Source organism: Mixophyes fleayi, chromosome 2, assembly GCF_038048845.1.
Source record: "Mixophyes fleayi isolate aMixFle1 chromosome 2, aMixFle1.hap1, whole genome shotgun sequence".
NCBI classification, from domain to species: Eukaryota; Metazoa; Chordata; class Amphibia; order Anura; family Limnodynastidae; genus Mixophyes; species Mixophyes fleayi.
The window spans coordinates 123,342,429-123,359,153 of NC_134403.1; the positions used below are offsets into that span (position 1 = coordinate 123,342,429).

At 36.9% G+C, this 16,725-nt stretch overlaps 1 protein-coding gene across 1 annotated transcript in view; it reads right to left on the bottom strand.

The window, feature by feature from the left end:
• The window catches only part of UGGT2 (UDP-glucose glycoprotein glucosyltransferase 2), a 244,100-nt gene that overhangs the window by 124,706 nt on the left and 102,669 nt on the right, over positions 1-16,725 (bottom strand). Inside the window, exons 14-18 of the mRNA XM_075199909.1 lie at positions 11,028-11,113; positions 9,812-9,947; positions 8,935-9,066; positions 4,863-5,027; positions 2,280-2,403 (exon numbers count right to left, since the gene is read on the bottom strand). Coding sequence (XP_075056010.1) covers positions 2,280-2,403; positions 4,863-5,027; positions 8,935-9,066; positions 9,812-9,947; positions 11,028-11,113 — 643 coding nt within the window. The remainder of the gene's footprint in view (positions 1-2,279; positions 2,404-4,862; positions 5,028-8,934; positions 9,067-9,811; positions 9,948-11,027; positions 11,114-16,725) is intronic.

The following is a 16,725-nucleotide window of genomic DNA, read 5'->3' on the forward strand; positions in this document are numbered from 1 at the left end:
ACTTCACCGGCTGCAGCCTGTCCCCGCACCCCTTATTTCACTGTCCTAGACATTGTAACTAGGTAATTAAATCATTATTTTAACTTTATTTCCCTGCCTCAGTCTAAGCATCCAGCAGCTCAACTCCTGCTCTCTCTGTCCCCTATCCCCTTCACTTACTACTTCTGCTTTCCACAATCTCGCTCACCTCTACTTTCTTACCACTTCTTGCCCCTCTCTCTTCACTGCTCTCCTGCCACTAAATCCACCCTCTCAGCACACACACCCACATGCACTATTTTGCCATTTCCTTTGTATTTACTGCTCTGCCATAACATTGCTGTGCCAAAATAATGTCTTGCCCTTGTTTTACTATTTTGATTATATTACCACTGTCCTGTCTTACTTACCATCATCCGGGCTTCCACATTACCTAGGCCCTGACACCATCAGAGCATCTGGACACTCAAGGCATCTGCATCACCATGGCTGTTGCCCAAAGAGACCACTGCCCCATCTAGACCCTATAGGACTTTGTACCACCTAGGCCACTGCACCTGCTTGGTCCCATCCGGACTTCAATATTTTGTAGACATATGCACCTTAGTAAACCCCACAATGCCTACTGTCCTATTTGCTCCTTTTGTCCCTCACGTTATCCCTTCTCTTTATAATGTAAGTTCTCACAGCCAGGGTTCTCTGCCTTATGTCCTTCTCGATGTCCCTGTTTTGTCTTTTGTAGAATTGTTTTGTGTATACCATGCAATTTGTTCTGTTAATTGCATCCATGCATTTATTATTTTGCTTATCTCTACCCATTGTTCCAATCTGTGTGTACTAATATAATTGTGTTGTATGTTGTAACCCCATATGTATGGTGCTGTGGAAGCTTTGTGTTACCTTATAAATAAAACATAATAATAACAACAACACTACACTGGGGTAGACAACATAATATAATATTGTACCACAAGGTATTGTGTGCCTGGAGCAAAGATTCATCTCTAATACTACACTTGGGAAGATGCATAAGGCTTTTCTGACTCAATTCAGATTAAGGTCACTTAGCTGTCAGATACAGTAGGTATGGAAAATATGTTATACGTATAACATAAGATTACACTCTGGTAGAAAACATACTATAATGTTGTACTACAATCGATGCTTCAAGAGCAAAGATGCATTATACGCGTAACAACACTTAACACTACACTAACACTTGGTAGATGACAAAAGGCTTGTTCAGCTACATTCAGTTCTATGTAATTTAGTGGTGGGGCTCCTTAAAAAGCAATTGTGTTCATCTTGTATGGTGTTTTTTTTGTTTTTTTTTTAGATTTTCCTTTAGATTATTCTGTGGATGAAAATTCCCCATGTACTATTTCAGGAACAAGATATCCTTTGGATCTAGCAGTTTGTTAAAACTAACAAGGGTCTGTAGTGCTGCAAATATACTTGATTTGATTTTCTGTCATTAAACTATTAACCTGGCACCCAGAGCCCAAGGGGTGCTAGGATGAGCCCCAGTGCTATTGAGCACAGGGTAGGTTTGTTCTGGGTGAGATGTGCACCTGTTCCCCATCCCTGCTAGTGTGAGTAGCCCAACATAGGCTGGAGTTGGATGTCCATTTTGCATTTGTTGTCCTCTTGCATTTGTGGTAACCAACCCAGGCTATAGCAGTGGTACTGACTATTCATTTGGGGAATAAGCTGTCCCTTTTTATTTTATATACAGTATCATTGTGAAATACAGCGCTACGACAATAGGGTGGTAGAAAGTGGTATAAAAATATTGCATGTAAAAAAAGAAATGTAATTGAGACAACGCTTTGGGAAACCTCAGCAACACAATGCTGAGTGTTTCCTTAAAGTGCTACAGAGCAATAATATAATGGTAATAGGTGTTAATATAAAGCTAGCTACATCTGTACTTCATTCCAAATTGTAAAGATATTGTATTTTACACCTATTTCTATCCAACATTCAACACTTAATTAACAATCAGAGCATTATGTGATAGGTGTTATCACTCTAGTTACAGACAAAGCATGCCTGTCACAGATGATTATTATTCTAGCACAAGTTCATTGAAAGGTAATCAGCTATTCTTTTATTTTATTCTTTATTCTCTTGTTACCCAATATCCATGACAAATCTGAATTAAGCAAATTAATCTCTTGCAAAAGTTTGCTTTAATTCATACTGTATCAGTATTGCTAGATTTGTACATTGCATGTTGCTATTAAAATATTACTGTAGAATGAAATTTGTACTTAAAACACTTTGCAAATTTGCCTTACCTGGTCTTGATATAAAGTTAATATGCGTCTTTTCATTCGTAAGAATTGTAGGATTCATTCGTGTGACTACATTCGGTTGATCCATAAGAAAATCCACAATATCCACATTGTCATTTAGTTGACCCTGTGTAAAACATATTGGAAAAAAAACACAGAAGTTTTAAATAAAGCTGGGTACACATTACAGGCTTATCAATTTACCCAATTACTGTGCCAATCACACATAAACAACTGTTAGGTCCGATATCACATTAGTGTGTACGTTCCTACGATCAGGTTTTATCGTACCAAAACACATAGGATCATTTGATTTGAATTTATAAATGGACTAAAGATCTCTATAAGCGATGGAACGATGTCAGGAAAATTCTGAAGTGTGCATTCACTTACAACCAGCAGTGTAGGCAGATCTCCATAGAGTTTACAGAGTCACAATCTTTTCAGCTGATAGTTATGACAGATGATCACAGATCTGAAGGTAAATCATGTAAGTGTGTACATATGAATCGACAAGCTGATCGGAACTTTCAGTTGTTGGTAAAAAAGTTAAAGACATCGAATCGGGAACATTTTTTTGCAGTGTGTACCCAGCTTAAACCAATTATATGTTTACCAAGCTGTGTATTATGGGTAACAGGCACACCTTCCTTTCATTGCACACAAATACTCCCGACTATAAAGAATTATTATGCACAAACATCAAAAAAATATTAATGCATGCGAGTGCCTACTCCATTGTCGAAAACACTAATAGATTTCAAGCCATTTAACATAAAATTCAAATTAAACCACTTCGGTGGGCATAGCTTCAAATATTGTCTCTACCAATCACTATAGTTTACATGTAATATGAACTGCTGATGTTATTATAATTTATATAAAACAAAACATTTGAATAACTGATATTTTTTCTGGCAGAATGACACTACACGTATACACTTTGACTGTGCCATAATGTAAATATGTATATCTATCATTGTTTTAACCTATAGACACAAAGATGCATCAACAAACAAATAGACAATTTTGTGGTTTATGTCAAATTAAATACATTTTGATAATTTTAATAAAACAGTATCCAAACATAAAAGATGTAACAAAAAGCTGAACACATAAATCTAGTATAAAGAATGTTACCTGAAGTGTCCATAATGAGAAGTGAGGTGACTGATATTTAGCATAACATATCACTTGTTTAATGCACTGTCAAAATTTGTATCACTATTACTTCGTTACTGTCTGCTGTCACCATTAAATAAGAAATGGAGGCAAATATTAGCCAATATTATGGAGGCTTACCACCTACAATAAATGTGAAGGGCGTTGCAATCCAGAAAATGGCTTTACGAACAGCTCAGTAATGCTGGAAATGGAAATTTATAAAAGGCAGTAATCTATACTTAACCACTATTGTCAATCATAAAATACAAAAAGCTAGTGTGTTCCACAGTTTCATTGCAAGGTCTCTTTTACTCCATCTCAGAAAACTTTTCTTATTATGTGAATTACAAATTATTAGATTAAAAAGGGGACTTTTGCACATATGATTTTAATTCTCTTCCTTCCCAGTAATAGCATTTAGTAAATGAACCAATAACATTGAGTGTAATTAGCAGGGTCAAGGCTCTTACATATATGTAGATCTATGCCTGCTATCTTCAGCTCTGCTTGTCTCTTTGTGGAAAGACTATAAATTAGAGCTGCTGCACTGGCTATATGTATGTGTTGGGCCCTTGCTAGACACAGTGAATTGACCCAGGTTAGATACCACACCGAAGTACTATTTATTGGGAAGGAAGAGTATTAAAATCATATGTGCAAAAATCCCCTTTTTAATCTAATAATTTGTAATTCACAAATAAGAAAAGTTTTCTTAAAGTAAAATTCAAATGTAAAGTGAAAAACCTTTTAAACTCTATGGAAGAGGCATACATTTCCTTGTTTACATCACTTCAAATCGATATGTACTCAACTGCAATTTGCTTAATCATATTGTTGTCAGGTGGGTGCTGGAACTACCAATAGGTTTCAGAAGGAACCTTCGCTGCACAGTTAAGTATAAACCAGTAGCCGCACACCATCAACAGGTACCATATACAAAGTTTATTAAGTGACCTTACTGCAAAAGGATAACTAATCCACAATTTTTTAATGTTGTTGGTTGCGTGCATCATGCTCACTTAATAAAATCTATATTTTTCATTTATTGATGATGTGCTTTCAGATTTTTATTGAAAATTATCTGATACCCTTACCTGTATTACACGTTCCTCTCTGATGGAAAGTCTGTGTACCTCCTCCAGGATTATATAGCTATTAAGAATACCATTATTATGATGAGGTGTCTGAGCTCTTTTCTCTCTCCCCCCACTGTCATTACAACATGTATCTCTCTAAATATCCTTGACTATAGCCTTGTATCAGCTCACTGACACAGACTGTACAAGGTAAATGTAATGTAGAGCAATCACTTGTATGTAGTATGGCTGCAGGAAATGACAGTCTGTACATCATGTAAACAAATATTTAATTAAATATTAGACGGATATATCTATCTCATATGTTTGTAAGTGATAAGCTCACCATGAACACTGCCCTCTGGAAGAACCCTGTGGCATCTATGATCTTCTGCAGAATAACTGTCTCCATCTCTTCAACATCCATCTCTTCGCTGTTAAAGGGCACACCATTAAACAGAACTTGAGGCAATGGACCCAGGCCACTCTTCTTATAAAAGGTTGCTCCTGCCTGTTTAAATCAGGATCAAGACAGACTTACACAAAATTAATCTGACTGTTATATAAAGAATGGTAATATTATGAGACATGACCATTAAATGTCTGGGCACAGTGAAATCTGCTGTATAACTTTATCACATAGCCAGTTATTACCATTTAAAATTATCAGTAATTAAGAAGCTCATCTGAAAAAAAGCCTGTTTCAACCTATCCTTGATATGAACATCAGAATTAAACACCAATTGATCACCACTAATAAGGAAAACAAATATAATATTTAAGGACATATAAGAGTTAGTCACATTATTATATTTTGATTGCAAGCAATATTGGCCAATGACAGCCAAGCTGCTAAAACACTGTTTGGAAATGAACCATTAACAAACATCGTAGGGTTTTACTCCATTGTAGAGATTACAGAAAACTGAACCAGCATTTTCCCCTTAGTCGGCATAAGGAACTAAGTATTATGCATATTCGAGTCATACATGTTAAAACTAGTGAGGCAGAGCAAGGGCGTAAAAAGAGATTTGGAGATCCTATATATATAAAAAAAAAACCAATGTAAGGGACCCATAAGGCTCCTAGGAAGGTACACACGCTCCTTGCCTTGCTGGACCAGCTACCTGTCAATTTGTCTGCTGCTCCCTCTGTACTTCCTGCATCAGTGTTCCCTTCCCCACTAAGCAGATTTTAAATTTGGAGCCCTGAATTACCAGTTCATGTGCACGGCAATCTTGGGCTTCACATTTATTGTAGTGTTGGTGGTGACACAACAAGGAGCTGTCTGTAGTCAACACTTAAACGTGATGGCAATAGGTAGTAGGGCCCAGAGCAGCACTGTTGGCAGCCACATGAGATCCCGCTGCTGGACCAATAGGAAATAGGGACTATAAAAAGATTTTACTGCGGCAAGAAAACCCTTTATGCTGTTATTTCATTAACAGCATACTATAGCTAGGTCATAGATCATGTTAGATCACTATAGTCTGATAAAATTACTTGGCGTCCACCATTACAGTCTGCAGAACTACTGGCAATTCTAGTAATAATAATAATAGAAATAATAATAACTGCTGAGAAAATCCATTAGTATTTTTGAGCACGGGCATAAATTTTATCAGGCTCTCTCACTATGGGGCTAATTAGAGCAAGGAGCAAATCCAGTTTTGCACATGGAAAATCAGAATTTGCAGTTGTGAGGGGGTGTGGCTTAGTCCAACTCTATATTGCAGTATAAAAACAGAGATGGTCATGCACGGACACATTAGTAAAAACAAACAGTTAAAAAGACCTCTTCTGAATATGTGCGGTCATTTGAAAAGAGGGAAGGCTTCAGGATCATTGCTCTCCAGGCTTGTACATATCTGCTGTTCAGGAGGAGAGTTAGAGACAACAGGGCTGTCTGTCTGTCCCAAAGTTTACACTGCCACTTGTGTCAACAGCAGAGGCGTGTAGGCATAGGAATAAATCACCCATATATGATGTTCATATTGGTTTGGTCACTTCGTGTTCAGCCAGGAATTTGGTATAAACGCTTGACTGGAAGAGCCTTGAGACTCTACAAAACAGGACAATAATCCATTCTACAAATGATCACTTTATTAGTCTGTTAACAACTAAATGGAACAAGCTCGGTAAGCAACTTTGCTACAAGTTTCCTAGCCCTCAAAACAAAAATCCCATGTACAGCTATAAAATACACAATAAAGGCAGAAAAACAGATAAACCATAATCTTATTATTAATGTGCATTTTGTAGGCATTTCTCTGATGAACTGCCTTGCGTCCTGATGAGGCAATTAACAGCTGGGAAACAATAATGAAACTTCATCAAACACATCTAAAAAGTGGTTTAATATGCCTAAGTAATGTTTCCCTAAACAACAGTTTGCCTGTAGTACAAAATCATAAATTAGACACCACCTCCCACTCCAGACCCCTCTCCAAATGTCAGAGGCAGAAAAAAGACTAATATCTTGCATGTGCCATTTATCTTATTATTAGAAATTCTTAACTCTGATTTCTACAACGTCGGCATCAGCAGTCAGAACAGGAACTAAACAAAACTCGGCCTGTATTAAGGACTTGTGATTAGCTGCACTCAATGATAGATCACATTAAAAGCACACCTGTTGCAACAGGTTTCAAGTAACCTAATTGGAACGGTTAGCTTTATCTTAGCTGGCTATCTAGACGGTATTGATTTAAGAGCCCTTAATAAAATGTATTCAAATTAATATATGTAATCCAACAAATCTTTTCATAGAATCGCAGCATCTTTGCTTCGATCATTTCTTGTGCTTGTACGGTATGGGTTAACATTATAGTGGACCTTTAGCACATATAACTAACATGTTGGAGGAACTTGCAAAATGTATTTTCAAAATGTATTATAAACAAAAGGGTCTCATTAGGTGGTTTCAGCATTTTTAAGTAAAATGTTTACTTAACGACAGCCTAATTGAGAAGCTATCAGAGATATCTCCTGCATTAGGAAAATTACCACATTAAACCCCTGTCCCCTGAAGATGGCACTAGCTATTCAATCCTATGGGGCGAGAATCGCAGGACAGGGATTTTCAGATCCCTCTCTGGCGGCGATGCTGCTCTCTCCTGCGCATTTTACCGCAAATGGCAACAGTGCATGTACAAACCTAGGGCGGATCACAACCTGGAGTCTTCATTAAATCATTGCCAGGACAGCCTCCTATCGGTAGTGCTGTCCAGACCAGACTACTTTATTAAATTGCTATGAAATGTCATCGGTCATCGTAAACCCCGTTAATTATTAAATAGGCCCCTTAGAATTGGATGTGGGAAGATTTCAGTTCAAAGCTAAGTCGCAGTGTTAAAGTGAAGTTGCCCAAATTGCATGTTACCTGTACAAGCAGCCTGTAATTTCCCTATATACAAAACAAAATCTACATTTGCATCTCTTGCTTCACAACATGATTTGCCCAGGAACAAATTTGCCCCCATAAGCTGGATTTACACTAAGTGAGGCCTAACAATCTCAAATGATTAATCAGCATTGTTTCTGCATTACTCTTCATTCTGGAGCCTGAATGCAGGCTGAAGTGTTAGACTACAGTGGCTGTGAAGCCAAGGGTTTTATTTTTTATAGGAGGCTGAAAATACCTTAAGTGGCAAGAGAGAACAATTGAAAAATTAGAATGTAGGGGAGAACCTGGTAGTTTGCAATTGTAGAGATTTGTCTACTTAGCTTTATGTTTGCAACAGAAATGCAACTTTATCATCCCAAATGTACATTGGCAATAAACTCTCTATTTAAACTACTAGACATTTTGCTGAATCTTCTCCACTGCATGCAATGTCACTGGAGGTAGGGAGGGGAGACAAATCTCTAATGTCAGAACCTCTATATATCAAGTGTGGGAAAGACAGAAATATATTATGTACACTGGCTGCTTTTACTTAGAAAATTACTTACCAACTGTTAAAAAAAAAAAGGGAAGATTATTCAACTCATATATAAATTTTGTAGGTCTATTTTTACATTACATTGCTTAGCTGTCATTTTTGGCATTAGACTTCCATAACTATCTTGTTATTTAAATATTGTATGTCCCAATGGTGGCAGGACACCATAGCTTTTTGTGTGGTTGATTATTCTTTTCATTTGCACAATGAAATTTGCACATTTAAACAACTACATTTCTCTGTAAAAAAAAAAAAAAAAAAGCTTGTAAAGTAGATTACGTTACTTATGAATGTGGCGTTTGTGTTATATACCTTTGTTACATGTACATGTGTTTTTATTACTTTGTGTCAGTGTATCATTTTGTGCAAACCTATGTAAAGTAAATGATATGTTTAAGTATTTGCATATAGTCTATAACTATCTTATGTCATTTGTACATGCTTTGGCCCGGATAACAGTATCTAGAGACTAACCTTTAATTTGTGATTGTAGTCAGAGTTTAAACCCAGGACACTCTCTACATCTGCCTCGGGAAAATCATATGTCAGTAAAGACTTCACAATATCCACAGTAAGCACTTCCCCATCCTCTACTTTATTGTACATCTGTAAAAGGGATGACAGCAAATGTTAAATAAAACCAATTGCCACACAAGCTTGATATACATGGCAAGGTTCTGTGTCTGCTTATACACATACATTGTTGCATTGTGATAATCATTCTGCAAGCTCTACCTCATACACATAAAATAGCAAGCAATACAAACATATGCAGTGATGAGAAGAAAAATAAGATGTGATTGACAGGTCAGTTAGAACCAACCAGGCAAACATTCTGTAACAATTTGTGTCACTATGGTTGGGACAGCTCAAACGCCAAGACTGACATATATGTCGGACTGAGTTCATTTGATGTTAGGTTATAGCATATTGTTCAGATTGCTAAGAAAAACAACAGCGACTTAGTGAGTATTGGAAGCACATCATTACTTTTATGTAGCTGATGAACTTCCAGCTTCAGTTCAATCTGTACATCATGCAATGCATAGATTTTTCATGCGCAGTATAATCATCACTGAATATATACATATATTTATTTATTTTCACCTGATGCACTGTACAATCCTTAACATATTGGACCCAATGACATGATTGAGATGCCCTTTTTTTAGCCATCAATCAGAATGCAATTGATGACTTAAGAAAACCCAGCTAGAAATTAGATTTAGTTTTACCACCCAAAAAAAATAATGTACATATACCTTAAGGGAGGTGTTCAAAACTGTGGCACATTAAACAACCATATCAGACAAAACAGAGTCCCTTTATATCACTAATGATAAACACATACCCTAATCAGTGCAGAAAAAGCATGATTCATTTCAGATTCTTTGGCAATGTAATTAAAGGCACCCCACAAAATGGCTCCCACGTTGTCATTTGCTTGACCGTTTTCATTGGAATTGATAACAAACACAAATCCAATCCTGAAAAAAAAAAAACAGATGATGGTAAATCTATGTGTATGTAGCAGGTTATAGCACTACCACAATTTATTAACAGTTGCTCCCTCACTCTAAAATGAAAGGGAAAGAAAAATGACAATAATATGGACATACAGTTACAGAGATATGATTTTGATTAGCTTGAGGAGAAATCACTCCTAAAATTAAGCAGAGCAGTAATCAAGCTATAAAAGAACCAGTTTATTTCAGAGAAAAGTATAACCACTGTTTTGATCAGTAAATAGCGGTGGAAGTGGATATTTCATGCATACCAGGGATAGACTCTTAGATAGCAATAGGAACCTCTACTGTGTCTTAAATAAGTTACACCAACCCCTACATTAAAAAGACAAATGCAGTATTTAACAATACTACAAAATAGTGGAGTAGTCTGTGCCAGTGAGTGCGAATTCGATTAGTTCAGAGAATGCATCACTCAATTGACTTATAACCAATCCCATGCCGCAATATTCAGCAGCAGTTGTTTTTATGTAGACCAAAGTAGAGCTAGAGAAGTTGGAGACAGAGTGGGGAGTGGATATAGACCTTTTAGGTAAATCTATCACAGATAATGAGGCAATGGAATACATCTCAGCAATATCACTAGGGATTTTGTTATAGTAGCCAGGCCTGATACATGAATCAGCTATCCCATGCAAGGCATCACTAATAGATCGAAGATGAGATGGATCCAATAGTGACTGCTATTAAACTTAAAATTAGCTCCAGCTTGCATTGGATCTACTAGTAATAAGAAAAAATAATCTACTTGTTGACTCTTATAGGTCTCCTTTTTAAAAAAACAAAAAACAAACAAAAACAAAAAAACCTGTTTCTGCCGTTAGATTTTGTGAAAGGTTGGTTAAAAGTACGAACTTTTGGCATCCCTCTTTTCAGGAGAATAAAACATTCAGGACATTTCCTGAAATTTCTCTAATTATGTAAATGTAGAAATAAGAAAAAGATGACTATATTTAATTTGTTTTTCTCCAGTAGAATTACAGTATTAACATTTAATTTTTACAATTGATAGTTATTCTTTTGCCAGCTACCATACAATACCTGAGAGGCACATTGTGGCGATAGAATAATTCAGCAAGCTTCACATAATCAGCAGCATAATCTTGAACAGGATCCACAAAGAGAACCTAAGAAAAATGTACAAGTCAGTTAATATCCATGAACAATGATTCCCTCTTCAGACAGACAGTGGAGTGATGCTTGCTTAATGATAGACAAACAATACATTTAAGTGCCTGGAGAATCAGCTCTACCATAATTAAATAAAATGTGAATTAAAAGAAGACACTCAAAGATTTTCAATGTGTTCTGTGCAGTTTCTTCAGTCATGCATTGGCAGCTTTCACAGAATAAACAATTTCTACACTGGTTGATTAATAAAGCAGTGTTAAAATCAAGGTTAAGTAATATACTATTTAGAGCAGAACGCAAAATCAAAATACTACACGTTTTATTTGATGGACCTAAAAGAAGCTGATCCATGGATCATGTAAAAAGTCACTTCAAGCCATGAAAAACCAAACTTAGTCCCAAGCATTATAACACTAGGGGCTAGATTTACTAAGCTGCGGGTTTGAAAAAGTGGAGATGTTGCCTATAGCAACCAATCAGATTCTAGCTTTCATTTATTTAGTACCTTCTACAAAATGACAGCTAGAATCTGATTGGTTGCTATAGACAACATCCCCACTTTTTCAAACCCGCAGCTTAGTAAATCTAGCCCAAGGTATAATGGTAAACAATGGGAACACCCATTTTAGAGTAAACTCTAAATTTTATATTTTTTAGGTAAAATACATTGTTCAGTATTATTGCAGATATTGTCCTAATGGGACCTGATGTAGGACAAAAAGTTGAAGCTTGTTCTTCTAACGCCAATTGCCCAGCACTTTTGTATGAATCCACCCAATTCAATCTGTAGTCTGTATACGGTATGCAGTCGACAGCTAGACATTAATTTGGTTAGCATTCCGAAAGCCGACAACTCAAATATCAACAGTATTATTAGTTCGACAATTGACATGGTAGAGAGTATTGTTAAGTCAACAATGCAAATGTAGTCAGTATCATTAGGTCTAAAATTCAAATGTAGGCAGCATTATATGATTAGGGTTAGGGATATTATTGTCGACCTAATAACACCGTCTGCATTTCAATTGTCGACCAAACAATACTGTCAGTCATTATTGTCAACTTTCCAATATTTAAATAAAATGTTTATATTATGGTACGCTATTTCAGATATATTTATTAGCTCAATAGTAAACAGCTCATAAATATATGACACTCAAATAATGGCTTAATGACTCTTTAATTCAGAGTCCAAAACTGAAAGTATAAAAGCACTGCAGTAGGGAACATATAATCTCATGTAGTCCACAGATAGGATAGATAGGCAAACATATAGTGATCTTTCACATGTATGTGTGTACATTTATAGGATTTTTTTTTATTTTGAATCTGTACCTGTCTGTCTGCATTTGACAGTAGTTAAGCAAAATAGAAAGGAAACATAGCTAGACATGATAACATTTTCTTAAGCAAGTAATTCTAATCTCGATCACCTTTCCGTCTTCACACCTTTCCCGTGTGCATGCTTCAATGGATTGTTGGATTATGTATCGCTATGGCTGAGAGATCTCCCAGCACCAAAGCATACTGTAAATGCCAACCTCTCCATTTATAGGACGCATCATTTATTTCAGCAATGGCTTTTTAACTCCTGTGCCAAGACATTCTTAGGCGACTAAGCATTGTTTACTACTTCAAGCTACAGTTATTCTCTAATCCACAGCTATTTTCTCTTATCCCCAAAAGGCTTAGTCATTTTCTCATTAGGAACATATTGCCCCCAAGGACTGCTTTAACGCTGCAAGCCCCCAGCAGGATTAGAATGAACTTTTGGGATATATTTTCTAAACACTTCTCTAAAGTTGCCAAACTGAAATCACTGCTATGGAAGAATCAACACTTGGTATTAAAACATACAATGTTATCAGAATTATAATAATAATCCAAGATAAGGACAATGAGACATTTTCTATTATCATTAGTCATGAGTATCTTTTAAAAAAAAAGTAAGGATAGTAAAAGAGAGATATTAGATGACCTTCCAGAAGGTCAACATGACTTATGTTATGGTTACATGGTACATCTGAAAATCTTGTGTATGTTGCAAAACTTGTGCTATGATGAAAGCAGATGGCAAGTCGTTTTTTTGCCAGCCTACTGTACCATTAATCTTTGTCATATTTTCTTCCTAGCAGCAGCAACTAATTGTATTTATTTTCTGCTTATCTCATTAGCAATTCAATGGCTTTGTTCACAACAGATGCCTCAGTTTTATATTTAAAGCTTGGAGAATAAAAAAAGCAAAATGAACAGCCCACAAAAATGCATATTATTTGTTATGCTGGATGTGTGAGACAGAGAATTTGTTGCAGCTATGTCGTATGAAGTCTATGTTTGTCTTTTTAAGGGAACGCCAACAAAATGCTTTCATTTCAATGGAAAGGCATTATTTGAAGGGATGTCCCAATCTTATTTTGAGAGACTTTATAACGCTCCCTTGCTCTGCAAAATCCACCCCTCCTTCTCCTTCCACTGCTATCAAATGACTTGTGTGCGCTCGTGTATTTGGAAGCCATACTTGTCTGCCCTCCAGAGAGATTTGGAGGACAGCTAAGAAAAATGACTATTAGATGCATTAAATAGTACTTAACTTGTTATAAAAAGAGGAAAAACAAAGACGTATGTGGAATTGCTGCTTTAACTAAACACACATTAAAAATACATCACATGGGCAGAGGCTGCTCAATACCTTCGCCCCTACACTCTTGTTTTGGGCGTCACTCCTGTCCATTAAATTGCAAGCTGTCACAAGGAGGGTCGTCTTTTCCTCTTGTTCCTTGTCCGCTAACACCTTGTCCACCTGCGTGCATTTTCTGAACTATACTTTATGTTTATTCTGTACCTTGCTTATCACATGTATTTATAATTATTTTTTTATATTATTGCATTTATGTTTACTGAATGCTCTGCATTCTGCCTTTGATTGTGCTTTGTGGAATTTGTGGTGCCTTATAAATAACAACAATAATGATTATATTATTAAATACATGTAGCAGTATGGTATTATTTTCCTTTAATTATGGAAGAAGATGGAGTCCATCATTGATTTCTATGTGTCTCTTTATGAACAGATACTAAGTCTGATGTTTCATCACATTATTTACCTGTCTTTTATGGCCATGTTTTCCCTAAACCTAGTATAGTGGACTATGTCCTTCAACTCAGCTCAGACAATGCGTATTTCCCAACTTAAGGTAATGTTGGTTTTACAACAGACAGAGAGTATTTGTGTATTCTTAAGTATTTGTTGTAATGTTTGTTGTTAAGCAATATATGGATATAATTGCTCAGTTTGCAAACTTAGCTGTTTTATTTAGAATGATACTGTCAACTGCCCATATTGCATCAGCGTTCACTTTAGTGTAAGGAAAAGGATTATATAAGATGGCATAGTTCAGACCTTCTTTAGACCTCGCTGGTGAGTCAGGAAAGCTGTGCCAGATCTCCTCCATCAAAGTATTCTAGGATGCATGATTCAACTTGAATGTGGGGTCTCCATGCTGAAAATCCAGGGAATTACGTGTGTGTCTAACAACCTATCGAAGCTAAATATTTTAATTGTCATATTAATTATTAAATCTTTTTCTTATACATAGTTTGTGAGTGTATCATTCTTTCTTTGTGCTAGTATTTCATGATTGTAATCTTGAAACCTGATACAATACATTACATGGAAGTTGTAATCTTTGGAGGCTTGTATTCATACTTGTCAGATGACAGCACTGATGCAAACCACAGATTGATATTCTCTACACTACACTTCCAAATTATTGTTAAATGCTAAGGGCACTTTCTTGGGCAGAATATTTTAAAAAAAATAACCATACTTGCTCTCCCTTATCTGAATCCTCCTCTGGGATACAAATGATCTGCTCTTTTGGGTAACCTGAAGAAATCAGACCACCACAAAGGAGAGACTAATTTGGTGTAGGCAGCAGAAGATTGTCACATTGCTACAGCCCTCTGACATTCATCCATTGTAACAATGACCAGAAGCTGAGTTATGATGAGGGAAAAAAGTAGGCCAGAGAGTCAACAGCAGCATCCTACTCCATATCGGCTTCCCTTAGTGGAGGGTCAATATTTTCAGGGACCTCAGCAAGAGACGGAGGATTCTATAGGAGAAATCCTAACAGTTCAAGTAAGGGGGAATAAGGCAGAGGGGTTAATTAAAAAAAAAAAAATTACTCAAACCAACAGAACTATGCTTTAATGTATCAGATTTTGTAGGAAATGTAACCTGAAAAAAACTCTAGGACATAGATTAAAACAAAACGCGGACAGCAGATAAAAACGAGTTTTCCAATCTAGTCCGTCACTTACTACTTCGTTGTAAAAGGTAAATGTTGACATTTCTTTGTTGTGTCTTTTACAATGGCATCTGCTGGGAGTTTAATCCAAACATCTACTATGATTTATGTGAAAAAATAAAACAAATATTTTCTAATGTTATGCTTGTGTTTTTGCCACCAGATATAGAGTGTGGCCCCTGTCGAAGGGTTTATTTTAGCAGAAACTAACTCTGCACTGAATATCATAGTTACCATTTACATGCTTACATGTTTACATGTTTTATTACCAGTTCTCCTCTGTCCCATAGCTGTACATGTTAAGCTCCAAGATTTAATGTTGATGACATTTGTACTTATCTACCATTTTTAATGACCTTATTTGACTACTATTTCCTTCTGAAGTTTCTCAGCATCATACTTGAGGTAAAGTCTCCAGAACTGAACACATTACTCTAACTATAGGCTCTGAATGGAATGACGACTTCTAATTATTATGTCTATGCAATCAAGTATCCTGCTAGCTTTATTTAATACATGGCTACATTATATATTTATTTTCTTACAAAAGAGAACTTTCCCTCCCACACTTACTAAATCTATAATGTGATGTACCCATGTGTCAGGCCCGAATAGAGAGGAACACTAACCGGTATTAGCGCTACTGAGCAAATAGGTTCGGACTTCGCTGCACAGGGTACGCAGGTCGCGGTCCTATTAGTCAGTTGCCGGTGTAGTGAAAGAAGGGTCAGACTGTCCGGGTCAAGCCAATCGGTATGCGAGGTACAAAGGAGAATCCAGGAGAATCGTCAATCAAGCCAAGGCCGCAGGAACACAGGAGGGCACACAGAAATGAGGATGGTCAGCAAGCTGGGTCACAACAGGAAGGCAGGAACTAAGGGATGGTCGAGGAAGCCTGGGTCACAACAAGGAGCAAACACTTGGGAGCTAGAGGCAGAAACCTGTTGCTCTGGCACCCTAATGGCGCCAGAGCCAGGTTTAAATAATGACAGGTAGGCTGGGATTAGAGGAAGCTGAAACAGGCACACCGAGTGCCGATAAAAGCGTCCCGTTGCCTAGCAATGGGACAGCCTGTGCGCATGCGCCCGACAGGACTGGGGGGCGCGGCTGTACTGTTACCCGGCAACCGTCCGGGCTGAGCAGCGGAGACAAGCGTCCGTCCCCGCCGAGTGGAAGAACGGCGGGGACGGCGCCTGACACCATGCAGATGGAATTGTGTAGTTTTTGTAATATTTAGTATAGAACTTCACTTACATGCTCAGACTGGAAACTTAAGTTGCCGTTACTGTTGTTGTTAG